The sequence below is a fragment of the Atheta coriaria genome, unplaced genomic scaffold (genome assembly GCF_025399875.1).
Source record: "Atheta coriaria isolate IRGN ID8LTWV9N9 unplaced genomic scaffold, Caltech_Dcor_3.1 hic_scaffold_6_pilon, whole genome shotgun sequence".
In the NCBI taxonomy this organism is placed as follows: domain Eukaryota; kingdom Metazoa; phylum Arthropoda; class Insecta; order Coleoptera; family Staphylinidae; genus Dalotia; species Dalotia coriaria.
Window position 1 is genome coordinate 4,485,412 of NW_027045448.1, and position 21,897 is coordinate 4,507,308.

Sequence of the window (21,897 nt, forward strand, 5' to 3'; positions counted from 1 at the left end):
ATATAAAAACAAAAGATGTCAAATATCAAATTAAATTAAAAACATTTCGTCCTCCCCAAATAATCAACCGCCACACGAAAAATTAATTTCAAGTGCCCGAAAATGTATATATTTTCATAGGACTATCGATAACAATAAACTTGTTGGAGTGGTTTGTAGACTAACAGCATAACAGTATGGAAACATGCAGGTTGTTAATTATTTAGGTGTATTTGGGTCACGCGCGTTGCGCACGTAGTATACGTGCCACCCCTCCCAATTGGGGCAGGCGTAAAGCATCGAGGACCTTTCCTGCGTGCTGCGTAAACAAAGGACTGCTTGTTGCTTTTTCCTTCTGCATACTCGCAACATACGCAACATGCGAGCATAAAACTTTCTATAAGATAAATATTTAGTAGGGTAAGACACCCGCTTAAAATGCACCCGCTCTAAAATCCACACCAAACAGATTCTGCAAATTTTAATTGCAAATATTAATTATTGTTTGTTAATAAATATCTATGGTGTTATGATGTTATGATATGCAAGTTGTGAGAAAATATGAATTTTATTTTCGTGACAATAAAATCCGGGATGAAATATTTTAGTTTATATTTTTGAAATATTAGAGTGCGCGCTGGGAAAACTTTAGAAATTATGAGGGGTGGTTATATGACGTTTCACGAATCATGATTTTACATATTTTTCATATTTCTAGTGTGCAATCTGACAACTTGTGGAGAATTTGCATAAAAATGTGCAATTTACGATGCAAATAAAATTTACGCTCGTTTGTAAATTTCAAAGGCCTTGATTTTCTTAAAGTGTTATATAATCAGCTATATTTACAAAAAATCTTCTATATAAACATTAATTCAGGAATATTATATGTGTTTATCGCTGTTAATCATAATAAAGTAAAATGAATTCTATTTAATTTAATGCTGAAGTTTTTATATAAAGAATATAACTAAATATAAAAATGTAAACATTTACAGAAAAGTTGCTTATGCGTAATTTATATAAACGTGCATTTATTTTGCGTGGAAAAGTTATATAAAAGATGGTATTAAAATAAAATTTGCGTTTTTGTAAAGTTTGAAATACAAAAATTGCAAAAAATTGTCATTTCTGCGTTTTTGCAAAAATAATTTAAAAAATATAATTTTTTGCCAAAATTTGATTATTAGTGAATATCTTGTATATTTAGTAAAGTAACGAGGTTTTGAAACAAAAAATAAATCAGTTATATTGATTTAAACCTAAAGAAACTTTTATGAAATAAATCTATTAATTTTTTTTCTATTTTGTTAAATTGCAGCTAATTGTGACTAATTTTTTAAAATAATTTTAAGTTAATCTGATAGTATTAACTCATATCTATAGATAGAAACCAAAATGGTTTTTCTATCTTTTATAGTTTTCTAGATATAATTACTTTTTTCTATGTCCAACTTTAAAGCGTCACTTTTTCCATGGTTTTAGACTGAAGCAGTAGTACTTTAAACACGAACGGTCAAGGCCGTGACTAAAGTACTTAATTTTAAAGTACCTATTATTTGCTATATTTCAATTGCGATGAAATTAATTAAAATTTAAGATTCAACGGTATTTTAATCAACTTCCTGTGAGTTTACACAACTGAGTTATTCTTCAACATTCTAACACAAAATTTCTTTGTATTGTTAACTAAATATTGTTTGCGCGAGTAATTTGCTTAATTGAATTTCGACATCTTCGCCTACTTGTCTTTCTCTGCTTCCACCACGTATACACATTCCTAACACTAATTAAAAGACATTATAGTTTCCATTTCCAAAATTTCCTTTGAAGCTAATCAGGGCTGGTTTCATTCCGAATTGTTTGCATAACTTTACACGCTTGCTTTCGCACCGAATTTGAATAAATTTGCATGCGAATAGCAAAATATGCTAAATCAATACCATCAATATTCATTCCCGAAAATTACCCCAAAATAAATAGCGAATATATTGGGGTATCGTGACTATTGGAAACAATAGTGGTATAATAGCGTACTGTTGGCAGTATTTTAAATTAAATTTGTGAACATGCATGGCACTTACCTAATCTAATTAAATTCCGCACCGTTTTAAACGTGCTGCTTTTTTTCCGCTCTGGTTTCTCGAGAGTTGCGGCTTTCTCCGACGTGCTGCGTCGCTTCCGGTCATGGCTTCCGGACGCGGTCTCCTGCTGACGTTGACTTTGATCAGCTAGCGTGCGCTCCAGGTTGGCGATGTTCTGTTCAATGTTGATGAGCATTTGTTGATCGTCCTCGAACATGCCGTATGCTTGGCTGCCGGCGAAGGACAGGCTGGCTTCATCCGGGGCGGTGTATAACAAGTCGAAGTGGATGTTAACCTGGAAATTAATGATAAAGATAATTGGTAGTTACAAGTTGCCGAGTAAACACAGGAGGAAAATGGAGATTAAAATGATTTAAGTTGGAATTTTATGGTTTTGATAGAAAAAAATCAGTTTTTTTCGTTAATTTTCTTAAAATTTGTAAATTTACGAAAAAAATCTTTGAAATTTACAAGATCTTCATTAATTTGTAAAAATTTAATTTTAGATTGTTTTTATTGCAGTTATTTTGCATGATTACATTAATTTTTATTTGAATTTTTAGGTTATAATCTTAAATTTCTTGAAATTTTACAATTTTAGACTAAAATAAGAAAAATCCATCAAAATTTTAAGTAAAAACGTCAATTTAATTAAAATTGCAGTGGAAATGTAGGAGAAAACTGTAATTTTGCAAGATTATAACAGAAAAAGTTTAAAATTTTAGTTGAAAAGTTACTTTTCTGCTTAAATTTCATAAAATTCCTAAAATTATTAAAAAAATTGCACAAAATATTTATCCATTAATATTATTACCAATAGTAAATTCATTGTATTCCATATTATTCAAGTTTCCAATGTGTGAAAAGCTTAGAATTTAATTAATTCTGTCACGCGACGCCATTTGACATTCGCCATGCGCCCATTCGTCACACGACTCGAGGCGCGCTTACGCACTTAATCTAAGAACTTGAAACAGCCTTCTAAAAGTACCCAGCACACACAAACACAGCAATAAGCGATGGCGAAACAGGAGCGAAACAAAACGACCGGAAGTCACTAACAAACCGTCGGCCATTTGCAACCGCCACAACGAAACGCGAACGAAAATGAAAACGACCGGAAGCGAAAAAGCACAACCGACGGAAAATTGAAATTAACGATTCTTTATTGTAGCCACAAACAATTGCTACACAAATATAAAACATCCAAAAGCACAAAAATTAAATAAAAAATAAAACAATTTGAATATTAAATTTAATCAAAGAAAAACTTTTTATTTTTAATCTTTTAACTCATTGATAACAAAATAAATAAAAAATAAATAAAAATACGTACATAAATGAAAAAGAATATAAGGATAAGATCAGACGTAAAAAAGAAATGAAAGCTTAAATGTTTTCGATGAAAGAACCGAAACGTGACATGACTCACAAGATTAAGGGTTGAAAGAAGCGTCTGGAAGACGATGAGGGGATGAAATGGCTTGATGTGCTAGACGTGAGGATGAATTTGAATACGACGTCGGCGGGGACGCCACAAATGAGATGCGTAATTTGGTGACTGCGAGAGTAATTTCATCATTATCTGTATTTCGTGAATACATCAAAGAACCTTTTTTTTATAGATACGAATAAATACGAATTTCTTTTTATTCGAGTAGGGATGTAGGAATTATCAAGATCAGTATATTTTTACTGGATAAAGAGATTAATAACATCATTGGCTGCACGAGTAGGACGGTTATGTAGTCAATAAAAAAGCGTAACTGTTATTCACGATTTTATAAGGTGTTAAATATTCAATAAAAACGGCATAAATTTTCAGAATGCAAATATTTCTGCGGGAAATGGTTGTAATGTTGTAAAAGTTAACATAGAGTTGGAAAAATAATCTTAAAATATATAGAAATGTATATTATTTTATTTTATAAGTTGATTTTGTAGAAATGATTGCTTTGGTTGATGAAAATTTAAGTTGTTTGTAAAGTAGGTTTACGATCGAGATGTTTACGTGATAACGTCTTATTGGTGATATAAGTTTTTTTTTGTTGCATTTGTTGTAACACTTCACTTGCACTTCACATGTTGTTTCACTGTTAAACATTCAACGAAATCTTAACCGCACAAGAAAATCTCCATTCGTTTGTATGCCGCTAGAGTGAGAGAGACGGAAGATCGGTCCACTCACTCGAACGCTATGCCTGCCTCCGCTCGTGTGGATTCCGCGTGACAAGTTTCACGGAATGACTGGCAGCGCTCGAGATGAGACGGGAGATCCGTCCGTCTCTCTCTCGTTATAGCGATCGGCCTCGTGAGGCCTCGTGACACAAGTTTCTGAACATGTCACCCGACTAAAACTATTTTAAACACGCTATCACGTCAAAATACATTTTTCTACTTCCACTTATAAAACGCCAGTTTTTCCACTGTTTTTAGACAATAAAATTGCTACTTTATATACGGACGGCCATGCCGTGTGTAATATCCATTATCTACGAGTATTTTCTACGGAGCGGAGCTTGCGCCTGCGTATTTGCCTACGGAGCAGTACAAGATCGTAGAAAATGCCAATGCGACGCCTTTATTTAATAATTTTGTTTAAATCGTTTTTATTTTAATTTTTTATTATACATTTGCAAATTATAGGTGAAATTAGGACAGTACCCGTGCTAAAAATAAATATTTTGGGAAATACTATTAATATTTCTCTATTTAGGTTAAGTACAACCTAAAACTTTTCATTTTGCTTTATTTTGTAATAATTTAAGCACACTACACCTTGTTTCCTATAAATTTGGTTACATAATGCATTTTCAATGCAATCGTCATATAATCTTAACCTCAAACAATAAAACAAAGAATTTCCCTATATATTTGACTGCAGTTGCAGCTGCCGCTGCATTAGGTATATCCGCAACCACCGAATGAAATATTGCATTCCATGCTATTTCCGCATGCAATCCTGAGTTATCGCGTTATCGGTTTATCCGAGGCGATGCTATATGCACATTTTATTGCATCGGTCGCATACCGGAATTCCCATTATGACTCGCACTGTTTGTATTTGTACACGAATCGACGCACGTAAATGCACACGGAATAAATAAGAATATCTTCGACATACGGCTTTATTTCACGTGCCCAACAAAGCCCGGAAATTCCGGATCGTTTCACGTTTCACTAATATTGGTATAACTGGCCCACAAACTTGAAATTGCTGCGAGCGTTCCGGAGACGAACTAAATGGTAAATGGTAAATGGTAAATGCTTTACGGCTTTGAACGTAATCACAAAACATACAAAGTGTTGCAAATATAAAATAAAATGAAAAATTATATTTAATAATTTTTTTTCTGTGTTAAAGCACACTGTATATATTATTGGGAAGGTAGTGCTTGCGTGGAGCATGAAAACACATTGGCTGGATGCTGAAAGGGATGAAAAGTTGGCGTGGACTGGAATATAAAATCGACGTTTTATGAAACGTGATGAAAGTCAATTTCAACCACGCAACGTCGAACCGGCCACAACGAAAACGTCGGCGGGGCAAACTTAATTGGACTTTATATCCTTCATCGTGAGCGCGCACCGAATTTATTCCTAGTCACGGTGGGCTTGTTGCTTCTGACAGGTTGAAAACTTGCTAAATGATCTTTGTGAGGTTTTTCTATACACTAAATCAGAGTATAAGCCAATGAAAAGGTTGTTTTTTTATTAAAAAACACTGAAAAACAATGAAAATTAGTTGAAATTTGGTTATGACTACTTTTTTGACATTTGACAGTTAATTTCTAAATTTCAATTCTAAACATGTATGTTTTAAATTTAGATGAAAAAAGAGGAAAATTGTGGTTATGTTGCATTATTTGACATTTGACAGTTTATTTTAACTTGTTTTGATGTTTTACTACCAGGACAATACATTTCTAAACAAGTTTGCTTGGAATTTAAATGAGAAAATAGTAAAATTAATGTTATATCCATTTATTTGACATTTGACAACTAATTTGAACCTCTTTTAATGTTTTACTAATAGTAGAATATTTGTTTGAACAAACATATGTTGTATTTTGATGGTAACACACTAATACTTAGGTTATGTCCAACTATTTACCATTTGACAGTTAATTCTACTTTGTTTTAATGTTTGAAAATGAGTAAAATTGAGGTTATATCCAAATATTTACCATTTGACAATTAATTTCCCCTTGCTTTAATGTTTAACTAATAATACAATACTTGTCTATCCGAATATATTTTGCTTTGGAAATTTTAACAATCGATCGCCGCGTAGCGCACCAGCTTAATTGGAAAACTTTTTCCAGCACCGCTTGTCGCAACTGTCGATGTCGCATCAGCAGCGCCCTCTCTCCCTCCTTTATATTCCCTCTGTGCGCGCTTATTAGATTGTCCAATTAAACGGCAATCAAATAAAACGGGTCGCGCCGAACAAACAAACACATAAATTGCCCATCCGAGCGAATGGGCCATAAAATGGCGACGCTCTGACGTCATCATAACATTTCAATTTTAATTCTAATTTTAATTTTGAGTGCTTACTCACCGGAATAGGTCGGTTGCTGTCGTCCACCAGGCAGTCGTTGACAGAGACACGGGAATCGCGCACGACGCGCTGGAGGACCACACCGTAGGTGCCCAGAAGTTTATCGGCGAAGAGTCGACTGCGGACGAAGAGCTCGATCGTTAGCACCTCGACGCCGTCAACAGGTCGCGCAACAGGCCAGTCGTATCTCTGCGAACACATCGAAGCACAAAAAGTGTGTCAGCGAGTTCAATGGCGGCGCGGTTCGGTTTGGATGGATGCCAAAAGGGCAACAGGCGGTGTGCGAAGCCTGGAAACCACTTCACTGGGGTTGAAAGCAACAAGCTTGAAGAGCATCAAGTGTTTTTTTAAAAGATTTAAGAGCTTTAATAGAGCTTTGGGGTAAAAACTCAGTTTTTTGTGTTGAAAGCACTATATTTTTAGAGTAAACGTCGGTAAAGTAGATTTCTTTATGAAATAGAGGTTATAGGTCTTTTTAGACGTTTTAAGCATTTTTGGACTTTTACTTCTATTTTAAGCAGTTTTAATGTTGTATTTAAATAATATGACGTGTTTAATATAATTTTTTTAATTAATGATAAATTTTGTTTTAGATGTTCAACATTCTCATTTTAAGCTTTTTGAGGTCACTACAGCATGCGCCGCACAAAAACTGCTGAAATATTCAGTTTCGTCGTTGTGCTTTTGCTTTACATTTTACTGCGCGATGGTCGCTTATCGCAAGCTTCCATTTTCATGCATTAAATATTAGACTTAGGCAGCACACCATACATATTGACAAGTATATGTACAGGCACGTCTACAAAGTTACTCACAGACATCTCATACATTTTTAAAGATTATTCATAAATAAAAATAACAAAACAACAATAAAAAGAATAAGTGCTTAGAATTATTGAGTTTTTTAGTTTATGATCATTTCATTTGAATACGAGTATGTTCAAAATTAACTCTCGTTATATATATTTTAGTAAAATGAATTTTTTGTGGTTTTCGCAAACTTTTAGTCGAATTTCCCTAAACTGTATTTTGTTCCGCGTTTGTTTGAGTTTCCATTTTCATTCCTCAACCGTGCCATTTTCTAAAACATAACCTAACATAACCTTATCGCCGTGCATTGTATGTGTCCTGAGTGTATTGTGATTTTTTGCTTGCCTCACAAACAATTTCCAACTCTCTGCTTTATCTACTCGCGGCTATTAGGTGTTTTCGCTTTCCGTACCCCTGTACACACGTGTACACACGTGTCGTGGTTCGGGTCGAGGTATCGATCCCTTCCTCCCGCAGCTGTGTGGCCAAACGACATTCTAGCGTAGCGCGAAAAAATAAAAATAAATAAAAGACACAGGTAGATAAAAAGGCGAAAATTGTGAAAGCTTTGAGAGCGCGTTGAGCAAAAAAATGCACGTCGTGTTTTCGGTTTCGTTGACTTTAACGGAGGGTTTTTATTGTTTGAGTGGAGCAGTAAAAAAATACTTTACAAAAGAACTAAGTTAAATAAGATATTTGGTTGTGTTGTTGTTTTAAGGTATATTTGGTTGCCTATCACGACATCAATATTATCTATGACTTGATTTATATTGTAATATATATTATTTATAGTATTATCTTAAAAACATAACAATATTATTGTTACTCACCTCGTTTATGACGATCACTTCTTCACCAGTGTCTTCAAGAAGTTTAGTATGCGAAACTCCTGAAACAATAATAAATATCAGATGAATTTTGTCCTGGCAAGTAATTTCAAGTTTATAAAATGGCGAATGTCACAGTAAAAAGTTTCTTGGCATAATTTTCCACTATTTTACTTCTATTCAAGTAAAAACTGCATGTTATGCCATTATTTCCATTCATTTGCATAATTTTAATGTATGCAACTAGTCTATCATCATAATAGGTTGCATCCATGTTGCCACATTGCCACCGGACTTCTTAAAGTTTAATTTCTTTATTTTAAAAGAATAAATTACATTTTATAATAATTCATGACGTCTTGCATAAATAATTCCACCCTGCAGGCAATTAGAGTCTCGTTAGCTATCTGTTGTTGAAATTATCTGCCCGACCAACTCAAAGCTCTCAAACTACTCCAACAAAGCTCAATAAAGGTAAATCCGAGCAAGCCAGACAAGTCAGAAAAGGTTTGAGTCTCTCAGAGAGGTGGATCTACCCCAATTAATATTAATTGCCATCATGTGCGGCGTGTAGACCGTTTATTTACACAAGCACAAAAGAACAGACAATGCGGGAGCCAGCAGCAGGATGGCGATCTAATTAGGATGAAGAAATTGACAATAGACAATCGGAATTATTCAACATTGTCTTGTTTTTATTAAAACAAAGAAAATATCAAAATTTTTAAAGTTGTTAATAACACCGCAAGATGGCCATATGTTTTGGTTACATTTGATGCACACTGTGTTGCATACCGTGCAGATATTGCATTACATATTTTATAACCTAAAAGCATTTTAATGAGTCGATTTATAATGTTTACGATGATAAACCGTGCACATTTCACCATGCGGCGGCGGTGCAAGTTGTGGTATAATCAAATAAACATTTATATCATTTTATAAGTCTCAAGTGCATTAGTTTTCCGCTTCACGATACACACTCGCGATGGTAAGAATGTGTACAACGTCGTAAGACTATCTGTGTATCTTTCGGCGAGGAATATTCCGACGCAACTGCAATTCGTGTGACCCGTCGACCGAGGCCCGACCTCAAAACGTGAATTGTGAATGAGGATTCGAGAAGATTCTCGAAAGCATGTCGGGCGTGTGGGTGGTAATGGCATTGGTCGCGTTTGGGGAGCTTACGTCAGAAGCGTCAGCGAATTCACGACGCAAGGAAATGGTCCAGAAGGGTTGGAGGCACGTTTGCACGACGTTACCGCTCGGATTCTTGAAATTGTCGCCGAGTCAACTTACTGCGCACAGAGCTTACATGAGCTGCGACAAAACGAACAGGAAACTATATGTATGCTAAGACAGATTGAAGGCTGATTTCAGGAATTTCATAAACAGAATACTTTATGTTTTAGGTTCCAACTTTGATGTGTGTTAATGTGAAAAGGTTTTACTAGGCAACCAGACATACAGCAACTGAAACTTTCCGGGTATAACCACAAAAACTAAAGTTTACATCGTGGAAAACAGAGATTTATTGTTTTATACGGGTAATTATTATATTTGTAAAGTTTTAAACGTTAGGCAACCAAACATACATCTAACACTTGTGGTTTTTGTTAAATTTTAAGGTTTATGTTCTTTTTTTAGTGAAAAAAAAAAAGTAGGTTAAAATTAGCTGAAATATTGTGCGTAAAGCTTTTTACAACATAAAACCGGAAGCAATAGAGGTGAAACGAGTATATGCAGAATTGGCAAAGTGCGTTACGCTGTACGAACATAACCTGCTTCCTTCATTCTTCATCCACCTTCCGCAATCAACGTTTTCATACGCTTTCATACGCTCGCCTTTATGTTATGCGCTCTATGTAATCTTTGTTGCGCGATTTACTGCGCGGCGCCTCCACTAAGAATGAACTTGTGTCGGCTCGGTTGGCTTGATTATTCACTCAGTGCTATAATAAAGTTTTAAAATTAATTGCACCCCAGGTGGAATTATATTGCTTTGGATAATCAAAGGTGAAAATCGTGAATTCATATTCCAAGCAAGAAAAAAATTATTTTCAAAAAAATTTATTGTTCTTTGTTTGATTTTTTAAAAATTCCTGCGTTTATTTTTTTAGCGGCGAGGTTTTATGCGTTATGAGAGTTTTATATGTTTAACAATTGTTATGCATGAAAAAGCACTGGTTATGTCATCAGTAGAATGTGCGAGTAGGAAAATCGCATATAACGCCTTTTTTAGGGTGTGCGATGTGTGCGAAATCGACTGTAGCCTGACAAATCCGGATTTATGACTGGCTGCTGGTGCAAACATGCGTAAAATATTGAATGGATAAAATATAAAAATGTATACTATAGGGCACTGAATAACTTTAAGAGGAAAATTTCCTAAAGCAGAAAACTAGCATTCGTATTTGTTTGATAATATTTTTATTCAAAGCTAACTATAAAAGGATTTTATGGGCGAGGTCATAAAGTAAAAGTATTGGAAAACATGAATTATTATTGCACTAAACTTCAAAAATTATAAATCAATTTTTATGAGCATTATTAATGAGATGGTTTACTGCGTTGAATGAAATTTAAAAAAAAAAAAAGTTGGAAAAATGTGTGCTGAAACGGAATCCAAACATTAATTTCTTTTTAATTACTGTTTCTTGTCGTGCTGTTGTGGTTTGTCGTTTTTTTGAAATTTTCTGCTTGAATGTGCAATAATTATGTAAATTCTCGGTATTTACTGAAGTGTATTCGGAGAAAAATCCATCCGCAGGAAAAGCCTTTTAGTTGAAACGCTTTTCTTGTTTCTTTTTTATTTTCGCTCCGCATTTGTCTAGTCTTTTAATTAATGCTTTCAAATTTTACATCTTCTCTTTTTATTTCTTTTCTTTTTTTTGTATTTTTTGCCTTTTTGTGGTTTAGACAGAAAAAAAAAACTTAGCGGTTTTACATATAAATGGGATTAAGTTAACCTCAATTAATTGCAATTTGTTTATTTTAAAATATATATAAAGAGAAGATAAAAAACAAAAAAGTGACTTAAAATTAGTTCAATATTGAAGAGTCAAGTATTATTGGAACACTTAAGCATTAAAATGTAGTTATTAAAAGTCTAGGAATAAAAGCAAATTGCGTTAGTTACAGCATTTATAACTCAAGAACGGCTGGACAAATTTTGATCATCTATTATTTATTAGATTTGTCTTTGTTTGGAATAAGAGAATAAGCATTAAAATATAAATATTTATGTCAGAAAGAGCGTAAAATAAGAAAAAGAAAGTTGACATAGACATTTATAGATATATCTATATAATTGAATACCAGATGGCGCTAAAGTGTATTATTTGCAATTCTCATTCTTATAAAAGAAAAATACGAATTTTATTGATAGAATTGGCACATACTAAGTTAAACTAAAGAAAAATAACTCAGATTACGGCAAAATTCAATAACCACGTATTATTTGAATGCCTTAACATTAAATTATTTAATAATAAGCAAATATTCCACATTACAATATCCGCAAAACATAAATTTTCCAAAATTTAATATATTTAATACAAAATTAATTTTATGCCCCTCAGAAATTTCTCGTTACTTCTGGAGAGGTTTTAAATTACCTGCACCTTTCTCGTTTACCACTTGACATTGTAAACAAATTCTCCACGCGCGATTCGTTCCGCCAGAAATATTTGCCCCGGTTACTTCGGTCGATCAGTTTGAAGTTTTCGAGAGTACCGGAATAAAATTCAATTTTGATAAGCGCTGAGCAACTTTGAGCTCTAAACTCCCAGTCGGGCTGTCGCTAACAATTTGAAAGCAACCCCAAACACACACCACCCCCTTGAGCGATGGCGTCACTGCGAGACCGAGCCACGTGTCTGACGGTAACGAGAAATCGAATATTCAATACTTAGGTAGTCAATGTTTACGGTGGAGGAACAAGTTTCAAGACGCAAATAAAAATAAAGATGTGAATATAAATATTTATTATTTTTTATTATTTATTGTAAAATTAGTCTATTAACGAGCTTTGTAAGGCGTCATCACTGAATTTCGTCAAAAATTAAACAATAATTTAATTTAATTCACATAATTATAAGAGAATAGTACTAAAAATGTAGATTTTTATGAATTTGTTTGTTTGTTACGCTTTTATGCAAAAACTACTCAACGAATTTTGATAAATTATGTTATAGAGATATTTATGACTGGCAAAAATAAAATAGGATACTTTTTGTTGCAACAATTTAGCTCAAAATGTGTAAAATAATGGTTAAAGTTGATATGGAGGTTTAATCATAGTTATAGTTACATAATTCATACCGAGATGGCGCTGCAGTGCATTCTTAGCATTTTTATCTTCTCTAAATTAAAATTGATTATATTAGTTGCTATTTTAGTACATAATAAGTCAAGAAATCAAGAAAATAATTAGTTAAGTAACTTTAAATTAAAATCCATGCAAATTAAGTTGCATACAAAAGCAAGCATTACAATTAATCAAAATTTTATTTCCTTGTACAAATGTTGATGTGGTTTTGTGTAAACTTAAGTTCGCATATTGCATTACATTAAAACCGCAGCCGAAAAGTGCAAATTTCAATTAGGCGCTAGTGCATTAATTAGTGTTACCGCATTGTGCCAGCATCTAGTCGGTGAATTATCGTCTCTGCTCACGTCCACCGCACCAAATTGCAATGTCGCTAATTGTTAGTTACGCAGTTACGGCCTTGCAGCGAACTGGTCGCAAACAATCCATACGCCAACCGTTTGTCAACAATGCAAGTATAAAACAAGAAACATTAAACAAATTCAATAACGAGCGACGAGGAAGTTATTTTGTTCGGAGTAAATTATCCCTTTATATTATCTTAAAAGGGAGGAATTCTTTTGTTCGTTAATCATTGCTAATTGACGTTGTATACACAGAAACATCAAACAAAACGAATCAGTTTGGGTTCAAATCAGAGCTGATTGATGAAGGTATTCAGTGCAATTAGAAGGAAATACAGCTTTAATTATCTGCACATTCATCATTTATATTGGGATCAATCATTACTATTGTTGTAAATCAGCTTTTTAATTCGTTGGAAATGACTTTAAAAATTTCAAATGGCAAATGTCAAAACTGACTGCCAAAATTCCTGTGCGCTTCTGCGTATAGTCATGCGCCAGTCACGCGTAGAACGCGCTGCGAAAACTGTGATTCTAACGATTCTAACCTCAAAATACATTTGCAACTTCGGTGTGTTCATAAAACGAGTTGAACTGTTTGTGTTTTGATTCAAATCATTCAGTGTACTTGCACGACCATTATAATGCGATAATTTACTATTATATTTCCGCATATTATTGAAGAAGTAAAAATATTGGTGTGAAAGTTTTGCTTTTCCAAATTACACCTATACCAATACTTGTTAGTACAGGTTAGTAACATCAGTTGATTTAGTAATGCACTTTGATATAATATATAAATTCATAATTAATGTATTAGCATATAGTTTACGATGCCGTAGATAATATTGTTGATTTATTAGTGCCAGCATAATTAACATATTATGATTCATTTTGTTTACGGATGTAAATTGGGTTACATACATTTTGCACACATAATGCTTATGCATCATCAGAATCTCTCTGGGCAGCTCTCGCTCACAGCCCTCACATTCTCATGCAAAATAACATTACTAATTAATTGCACGCTGTTTGCACTAATATGCAATTTACGGAGATTGTAAACACGTGTATACTTGTGCAACAAATTAATTTTATTACGCGCATGATTCCAAGAATAATTCTATTTAAAAACATTACAAGTTATTAATATTGTAATATAATACTTGCTGAAAGTTTTAAATAAATGAAAAAATTTATAATTGTTTCACAATATAAGAAAAGAGATGGTATAAATTTAAAGATAAGGAGAAATAAATTTAAGTTGAATTATATAAGTTTATTGACTTTACGATTAACAGCTAAAGGAAGTTCAGTTATTGTTTAGACAGTACCCTCGTCGAACCGTCAACGTCGCCAAAAGATTTATTGGGGCGAAATACGAGACTCGGTGAATGTTAATTGAGCATTGAATAAAGTTTAATGTGTTTGGTTTCTGTTCACGGCATGCAAACATTTAGAATAAACAAAGCAGTTAAATGGATTAAATCAAACGCTTCGATAACAGACTGAATTGTTTCTGAGTTCATTAAAGAACGATATAATAAAATTTTCCAGGAAAACAAAAAACAAAATCAAATATTAGGCAACACACAGATCAAAACAAATATAAATATTGTACTTGCTTATGCCTGCGGTTGTGTAGTTTTTTGTAAAAATATAATTAATATTTACTTTCTTGTCCAAGACTTAATATCTGTTTACTCCATAAATAACCATTGCAGTTTTACTTTAAACAAATGAAAAATGCTTGTAATGCACTTAAACGCCATCTGGGGTTCAATTATTTAACAATAACTATGATAGAATCTTTATACCAATTTTATTGACTTATTTAACACCTTTTAAGCTACAATTTTCAATATTTTAATAGTTATTCTGCTATTCAGGGCAGAGACGTATTTAACAAATCATAGATCATTAATATCTATGCAGCCGTTCTTGAGTTATAAATGTTGTAACTAACTTTACTTTGTTTCTTATATATAAATACATTTAGATTTTTCCTATCATTATCCAGTTTCTTGTTATAAATAGATATAAATATTGAAGCGGCTGTATACGCTCAAGCATCAAAATAAAAAGATACACAAAAAAGAACGTAATGATGTAAACATCTCATCTCGCAAGAACGAAAAACTGACAGCGTCGAGCTTACCCTGCCAACATTTGCATTTTTCTTATTAGTATCTCAAATATTTATTTCCTTTATCTTGCGTTTCGTATTAACACCCTCCACTACATTATAACTTTGTATTTTAATAAGACCATGGAATATTAAAAATATTAACCTAGAGATTGTAGGTTTGTTCAGACGAGAATAAGGAAGAAATAAAAGGGAGGCAGATAATCTCGTGGGAAAAGACAGCGCGATATTGAGATGAAAACGAGCTTAATAACTTCCAACTTTCAACTTTGTACAATTCTCGAGCTTTCTTTTGGCAAGTCGGAATCCTCACGCGCCAACTTGCCAACGATATCTATCGTGTTATCTACACCGTGATTTAGCATTTTATTTAAATTTAAGAAAGGAAAAATTATGTTTGGGAGGAGAATGAATAATTCTATCATTTATTACAAAATTATTCATGTTACAAAGTTGGTTTTTGCTAATTTGAAAGTTTATAGGATTAAAAAGGAACAATAGTGCATTTTTCTTTAATTTTTCCAAAACATAGGTGCATACGCTACCCCGTGACTAAACCTAGTAACTAAAGTACTTTAGTCACGGCAGTGTCACTTTTGTGTTTCAAACCCGTGAAAAAGCTCGCGCTTTAAAAGTGGAAGTAGGAGGAAAACAAATTTTTGTATTTTATCTCAAAACTATTGAATAACATCTCACTAAAAATAAATTCTGCATTAGATGATGGCTCAATGCATTGTTTCACCAAATTTCAAAGTTTAGTTTTGCGTGGTTTCAGAGTTGAACACATTACCATATCTGCCGTTGAAAAGCCGCGTCTAGAACGGTAAAAGCATACGTATGAGGCATGACTGAATAATTATTCAAATTATTTTCTTTTTGAAGTCTAAACTGTCAGTATTTTGAATCAAATCAAATATTTTGCAAAGAAAGAACAGAAAATTAAAAAAAAGCTTTGAATAAAACATAAAATGGAATGCAAAGAGGGTATTAAAACGAAAAGTCAAAGAAAATGAAAACTACAATCAAAACGTCTCACAACGTTTGAAAAAAGCTGAAGAAAAAGCAACGAAAAAGAAAACGTATGAAACGTTTCATACAGCATTCAATCGCTTTCATTTTCGTACTCAACCTCAGTTTCAAACTCGGCTTCCACTCCCAAAAGGGAATTCTCCAGTCTTTCTTGAAGAATGCACAATTTCATACCAATTTTTTTTATTTCGTACGCATATTGCTTATTTCTACTCCTATATAATATAACAAGAATATAAGAAGCTTGCTAAACTAAGTACAATAAAGGAGAAAATTTGAAAACCTACACGTACATAATTAATTAAAACTTAATTAATTTTCTACCATGTTTGGACAGATCTAGTTAATTCATAACTAAAGGAAGTATCGATGCCAGTTAGGAGGGGATGAAGTATAATGCGAGGAAGCTCGTTAATTACGATTACGATACGATTGAGCGTGCCGCGTTTCCTGCCGAGAAAATCGATATTCATTAACATAATTACGCGCTTTGTTATTTACCCAGGAATAACACATCGAGCAAATTGGGGAATAAGCACATAATGTGGTATTTTCTGTGCAAATTAAAGAAAAATATTTTATTTGAAGTAATAATTGAGTAAATATTAAAATACAAAAACTTTTTTTTATTTATTTATTCAAGCTTAATTATCGCAATAAAAAGTAGCCTATGTTTTTTTCCAATGTCTAGTCTATCTCTATGTCAAAATTCATCAATATAGGTTATGTAGTTTAAGCTTGAAAGAGTAATAAACATTCTCCCAACTTTTTTCTAATAATTTTAAAGAAAGAAATTGAAAAAGTAGTAAATATAAAGCAAATAGTCTAGAATATATTCAACTTACTATCATTTTTTAATTCTTCAACAGCAAATTTCAGCGCCTACTTGACTCCTTTTAAAATAATTTTTTGCAACAAAAAGTTATCTATGTCCTTTTCCTTGATTCAATTGATTTATTTACCAAAATTCGTAAAGATTGGTTAAGAGATTTATGCGTGATACAAAACAAACATACTTTTGGTTTATATTACGGATTAACAAACATGAAACTCGAAAATTTAACTTTTCCCTATAATATTCTCTAAATATTGATTCAAGATAGAATGTTTCAATACCCACATCCTATTTGCGCGTAATAATAATCGAATTAAAACTTATCCATGCACGTTTTCTACGAAAACATTGTATCCCCGACAAACTTTTCAATACAACTTCGCTCATAATATAAAACTTATAACTTCCTAAGTGCATTATTCAACACGACTGCGTAGCGAATGCGTTCAGCTTGCCAACTTTCCTATCAAGCACGCATAAAAGTTAATCGAACAAAATAAAAAGTCATTTTACAGTTTGTGCTCGAAAAGAAGCTAAAACAAAGTGCAATATTGTGCGCCATAAAGCCGAAACTTAAATGAAGTAAATAGCAGTAAAGTCCAGTAAGTACTCGCAACACGACACGAGTGTTGCACAAGTAATAAAAAGAGCGCAGCATTTGTTCAAGTCGTATAATTCTTAAATAAACTATAAACTCCTTACAGTTTACTTTGTTTACAATGATACAACGACCGGTCTAAATACACAGCACTTTGGGTTGCCTACATTAAATGTTTACACAGTCTGGCATCTTTGATTTCACATTAATCTTCAGCAATTGTGTTGTGTTACTGTTACCGTTACCGGTGTTTGCTATAGGTATGTATAGCGGGGGATAACGAACGAAAGAAACACGGAGCGAAGAATTACAACGGCAACTCGGATGGACTTAGATGTTTTGTGTGTTCTGCGAGGGCCATTAGTCAAATGTGATTAGTCGGCCGGGCGTCGCCGAGTAAACAACAACGTGTTTTATTCATGCTGCCAACGTGAAGCAACAAATGAACGCTAAAACACGGACAAATACCTACACGAAGGCATAGAGTCAACCGAGGTAGGAATAAGGACTAAGCGCTAAGCCAACGGAAAGGACATGGACATGGGTGTAGAGGTATGTTGACTGCTGCTATGGGTGTCGTATAGTGTCGTATTAATTTCGTCACAACAAGATACGGAAATTAATCTATTACTTCATGAATAAATGACACAATTTGCGTAGTTGTGGAAGTAAATTAATTTTTGGTATTCAGAATATGATAGGCATTTAAAATACGAGTACACTGTTGTAATGACATAAAAGAAACAAAAAGTAAATTTTGCGTTGATTGTGATATATATGTACATAGTCAGCAGATTTTGGTCCTTTCAGAATAAAAAGAGGTAGAAAGAAAGAAGTTGTTAAAACTGGCGAATTTAGGTTATATTATGTTGTTGCACTCAATTTTTCTTGGTGCAACGTTGTTGTAAGGTCCTGTGGCGCAACGGATAACGCGTCTGACTACGGATCAGAAGATTCCAGGTTCGAATCCTGGCAGGATCGTAATTTATTGCATATTTTGCATAGAAATCTTTTATAAAGTTTTAATATTTGATTATTAAATAACTGCAGATTTATAGATAATCGGAATTAGTTTCAACCCACAATATTTGTAGTTTTGGAAGCAAAATAGTTATTTTTTTACTTCCTTCTTTAAAGCGTCACTTTTTTCGTGGTTGTGAGACACACAAATGGTACTTTAAATACGAATGACCAAAGAAGAGTAAATTAGTTTAGTCACGAGCTTTTGTCACGGGATGGAGCTTGCGATCGCTACGCTCGCTCTTAATCTACCTTGTGACTAAAACTACCGTTAGCCCCTATATACTGAATATATTAGGTTATGATTGCCCAGAAATTTTCTTGCTGCAACGTTGTTGCAAGGTCCTGTGGCGCAACGGATAACGCGTCTGACTACGGATCAGAAGATTCCAGGTTCGAATCCTGGCAGGATCGTTATTTATTGCATATTTTGCATAGAATTCCTTCATTCGATATTTTATCATTAAATAACTACAAGTTTATTGATAGTTTCAATTAATTCCTATCTACATTTTGCGTAGTTCTGGAAATAAATTAAATATTTGGTATTCACAATACCAAACCCACTGTTGTGCTAACATAAAACGAACAAAACTGTTGCATTTTGTATTTGTACCGAAAATCAAACATTGGAAACAAGTAAGTGTTTGTTTATTTGTTACACTTTTACGTACACACTATTCAATCAATTGTGATCAATTTTGGTATGGTGGTATTTTTGAGTAAGGAAAAACAAACAGGCTACTTTATGGTGCACAAAATAAGTATAGAAATTCAATGATAAATATATCTTATTTCTTTAAAACATAACAGAATATTATTAATCAAGTTGACATATAACGAGGAAGTAATTAAGTAAGATTCTTTTTATTAAAATTTTCGTCGTCGAATTTTAATATTATAAACATCTGGTCACGCCAATTTCGTACTTCCTTATCAATATTTGTTGTCTTAAATTAATTATTGCCTTAATTTAATTTAATTTTGTTATATAATATATAATTATATAATATAATTAATTATATAATTAAAATATAATTAAATATAATTATAATATAATTAAATTAATACAATATAATTAAAATTTAAAAAATTAATGCCATTTAACTTCTGTTAATTTAGCGGATATTGAATCGTATTGGAAATTATTGGTAATTTTTCTACTAATATCGTTTTTTTAATTTTCTGATAATATAATAATGAATTATACAAGCCAGGAAGAGACAAATTAAATAAAATAATAAAATAATAATATCACTTTAAATTTTTTAATTTATGAATATCTTTAACCAATTGCAAATTGGTACCGCTTGTTTCGTTCTTATTAGGAACCAGATTGTTATTAGAACGCGTAGCAGGTGTACAATCTTCCCTTCGGATCCTCTAGGGTCCTGAATTTTCTGAGCGTCCGTAACGCCACTTAAGGACTCTCCCAATTCCCGAATGACGTCAATCTTGAAGCGAGAACCGAATCTGTATCGTGTGTCTGTATAGTACCAGTTGTAGCAGTGACTCCACTCCAACTGCTACACAGATTCGGATTCTGTCTGGAGCAATATTACAGTGTATATATTAGCGTTAAAGATGTAGACAGAAAAGAAACCAGAGTCAGAGAATAAAGGAAAGAAGTACAGAAGATGTACACGGATATTGTATAGGCATGTTCATACAAATATTTCAATTCCTCGAGGAAATGAAGAAGTGGAAAATAAAAAGGAAGTTATTTCCTAAGATTGACTTGTTAGGTGCTTTATAAATGAACGAATGCCAGTGTGATCAAAAATGATATGTCCGCCATTTTGTATTTTAGATTGAGTTCATTGCAAAAATCGAAAACATAAAGCAAAATTTTGTTAGTTACATCATTTATAACTCAAGAATGGCTGAACAGATTTTGATAATCTATTATTGGTAGGGTTCGTCTCTGTCCTGAATAGCAGAATAATTAGTAAAATGTCAAAAATTATGGTTTGAAGAGTATTAAATATGGATTGAAAAAAAAATATATAGTTATAGCTAAATAATTAAATCTAAAAAGCACTTATCTGCATTAGTAGCATTTCTAATTTATTTTTGAAATAAAATGCTGAATTTTATTGTTGAATTCCGCGTATAATAGGCCCAAGAAACCAAAAATAATAATTTATTAATTTTCTGCTTACTAAAATCTAAGCTCGTAAATAATAAACAACTTGTTGAAGTTGACACAAGTCGTTAAAAGTGGAAATTAATTGTGATGCTAATTCTGTCTCCAAACTTTCAATTTCAACCATCACACAAGTTGATATTTGATGTGCTCAAAAATGATTCGCAATTAAATTACGCATCGTCACTGGAACTCACTGCCGACTACTGCGTTTGCGGCTCGGCGCGGCATCCGATTCAAAACCAGGCCCGTGCCGGAGCCAGAGAGCGTAAGCCTAATAGAATGAAGTTTAATTAACTAAAATGCACGCCGCCTGCTTCCATCCTCGGCTATCTGACGTAGACGTTCATTTTCGTATTGTTTTACCGACTTTGCGACGTGCTCAAACCGTTCCGCTCAAAAGTCTGGTATGCACGAGCGCCGCGCTTGAAATTCGAAATGCGACACGATGAGACGAGATAGGAAAGCAAGGGGAATAAAAAGGATTTTGGTGAGTTCGGAGCGGGCGAACAAACGGTGGAAACGAAGAGAACTTTTAAATTAAAATGGAAGAGATTCCCTAGGTGCGTGCATGTATATTGGAAGTAAAGATGGGTTGTTCCTAAGTTCACAATACTCGTAACCACAGGAATGTACTTTTGAAACTTATTTTTAGAAAGAAAAATATTTGTTTCTTTTTATGACTATTCAATGACACATATGATAAATTCCCGAGTCTCAAAACAGCTTTAAAAGCTTCATGTTCGGCGGGTATTACAAGTGGTTCATGTTGTAAGCTCGCGTCGAGTTCACATCCACATCAATTTGATATATTGTCAGTTGCTTCTGGAATTCCGATAGGGCGTTCACGCCCTTATCGCCTTCGGAAACGGTTCCACAAAAATACATAAATTTCGTCAGAGAGCATCGCTTTTTCTCTTGCGCATTTCTATTTTGCGATGATCGTAATACATACGTACATAGTCAGCAGATTTTGGATCTTGTGAGAATAAAAATATATAGTAAAATCAATAAAAGATGCTAGAAGTGGTGATTTTAGGTTATATTTTATGGCAGGACGCAATTTTTGATGTACAACGTTGTTGCATGGTCCTGTGGCGCAACGGATAACGCGTCTGACTACGGATCAGAAGATTCCAGGTTCGAATCCTGGCAGGATCGGGAATTTATTACATTTTTGGTTTA

The 21,897-nt window shown here is 33.3% G+C and overlaps 1 protein-coding gene and 3 non-coding genes across 4 annotated transcripts in view; 3 read left to right on the forward strand and 1 right to left on the reverse strand.

Moving 5' to 3' along the window:
• Positions 1 to 21,897, reverse strand: part of LOC135793983 (otoferlin-like) — a 38,548-nt gene that overhangs the window by 10,517 nt on the left and 6,134 nt on the right. The window contains 3 exon segments of the mRNA XM_065305107.1: positions 2,064 to 2,358; positions 6,628 to 6,816; positions 8,268 to 8,326. Coding sequence (XP_065161179.1) covers positions 2,064 to 2,358; positions 6,628 to 6,816; positions 8,268 to 8,326 — 543 coding nt within the window.
• TRNAR-ACG (transfer RNA arginine (anticodon ACG)) lies at positions 18,455 to 18,527 on the forward strand. Its single transcript has one exon. It is a non-coding gene; the product is annotated as a tRNA-Arg (tRNA).
• On the forward strand, positions 18,908 to 18,980 carry TRNAR-ACG (transfer RNA arginine (anticodon ACG)). Its single transcript has one exon. It is a non-coding gene; the product is annotated as a tRNA-Arg (tRNA).
• Positions 21,801 to 21,873, forward strand: TRNAR-ACG (transfer RNA arginine (anticodon ACG)). The gene has a single exon. It is a non-coding gene; the product is annotated as a tRNA-Arg (tRNA).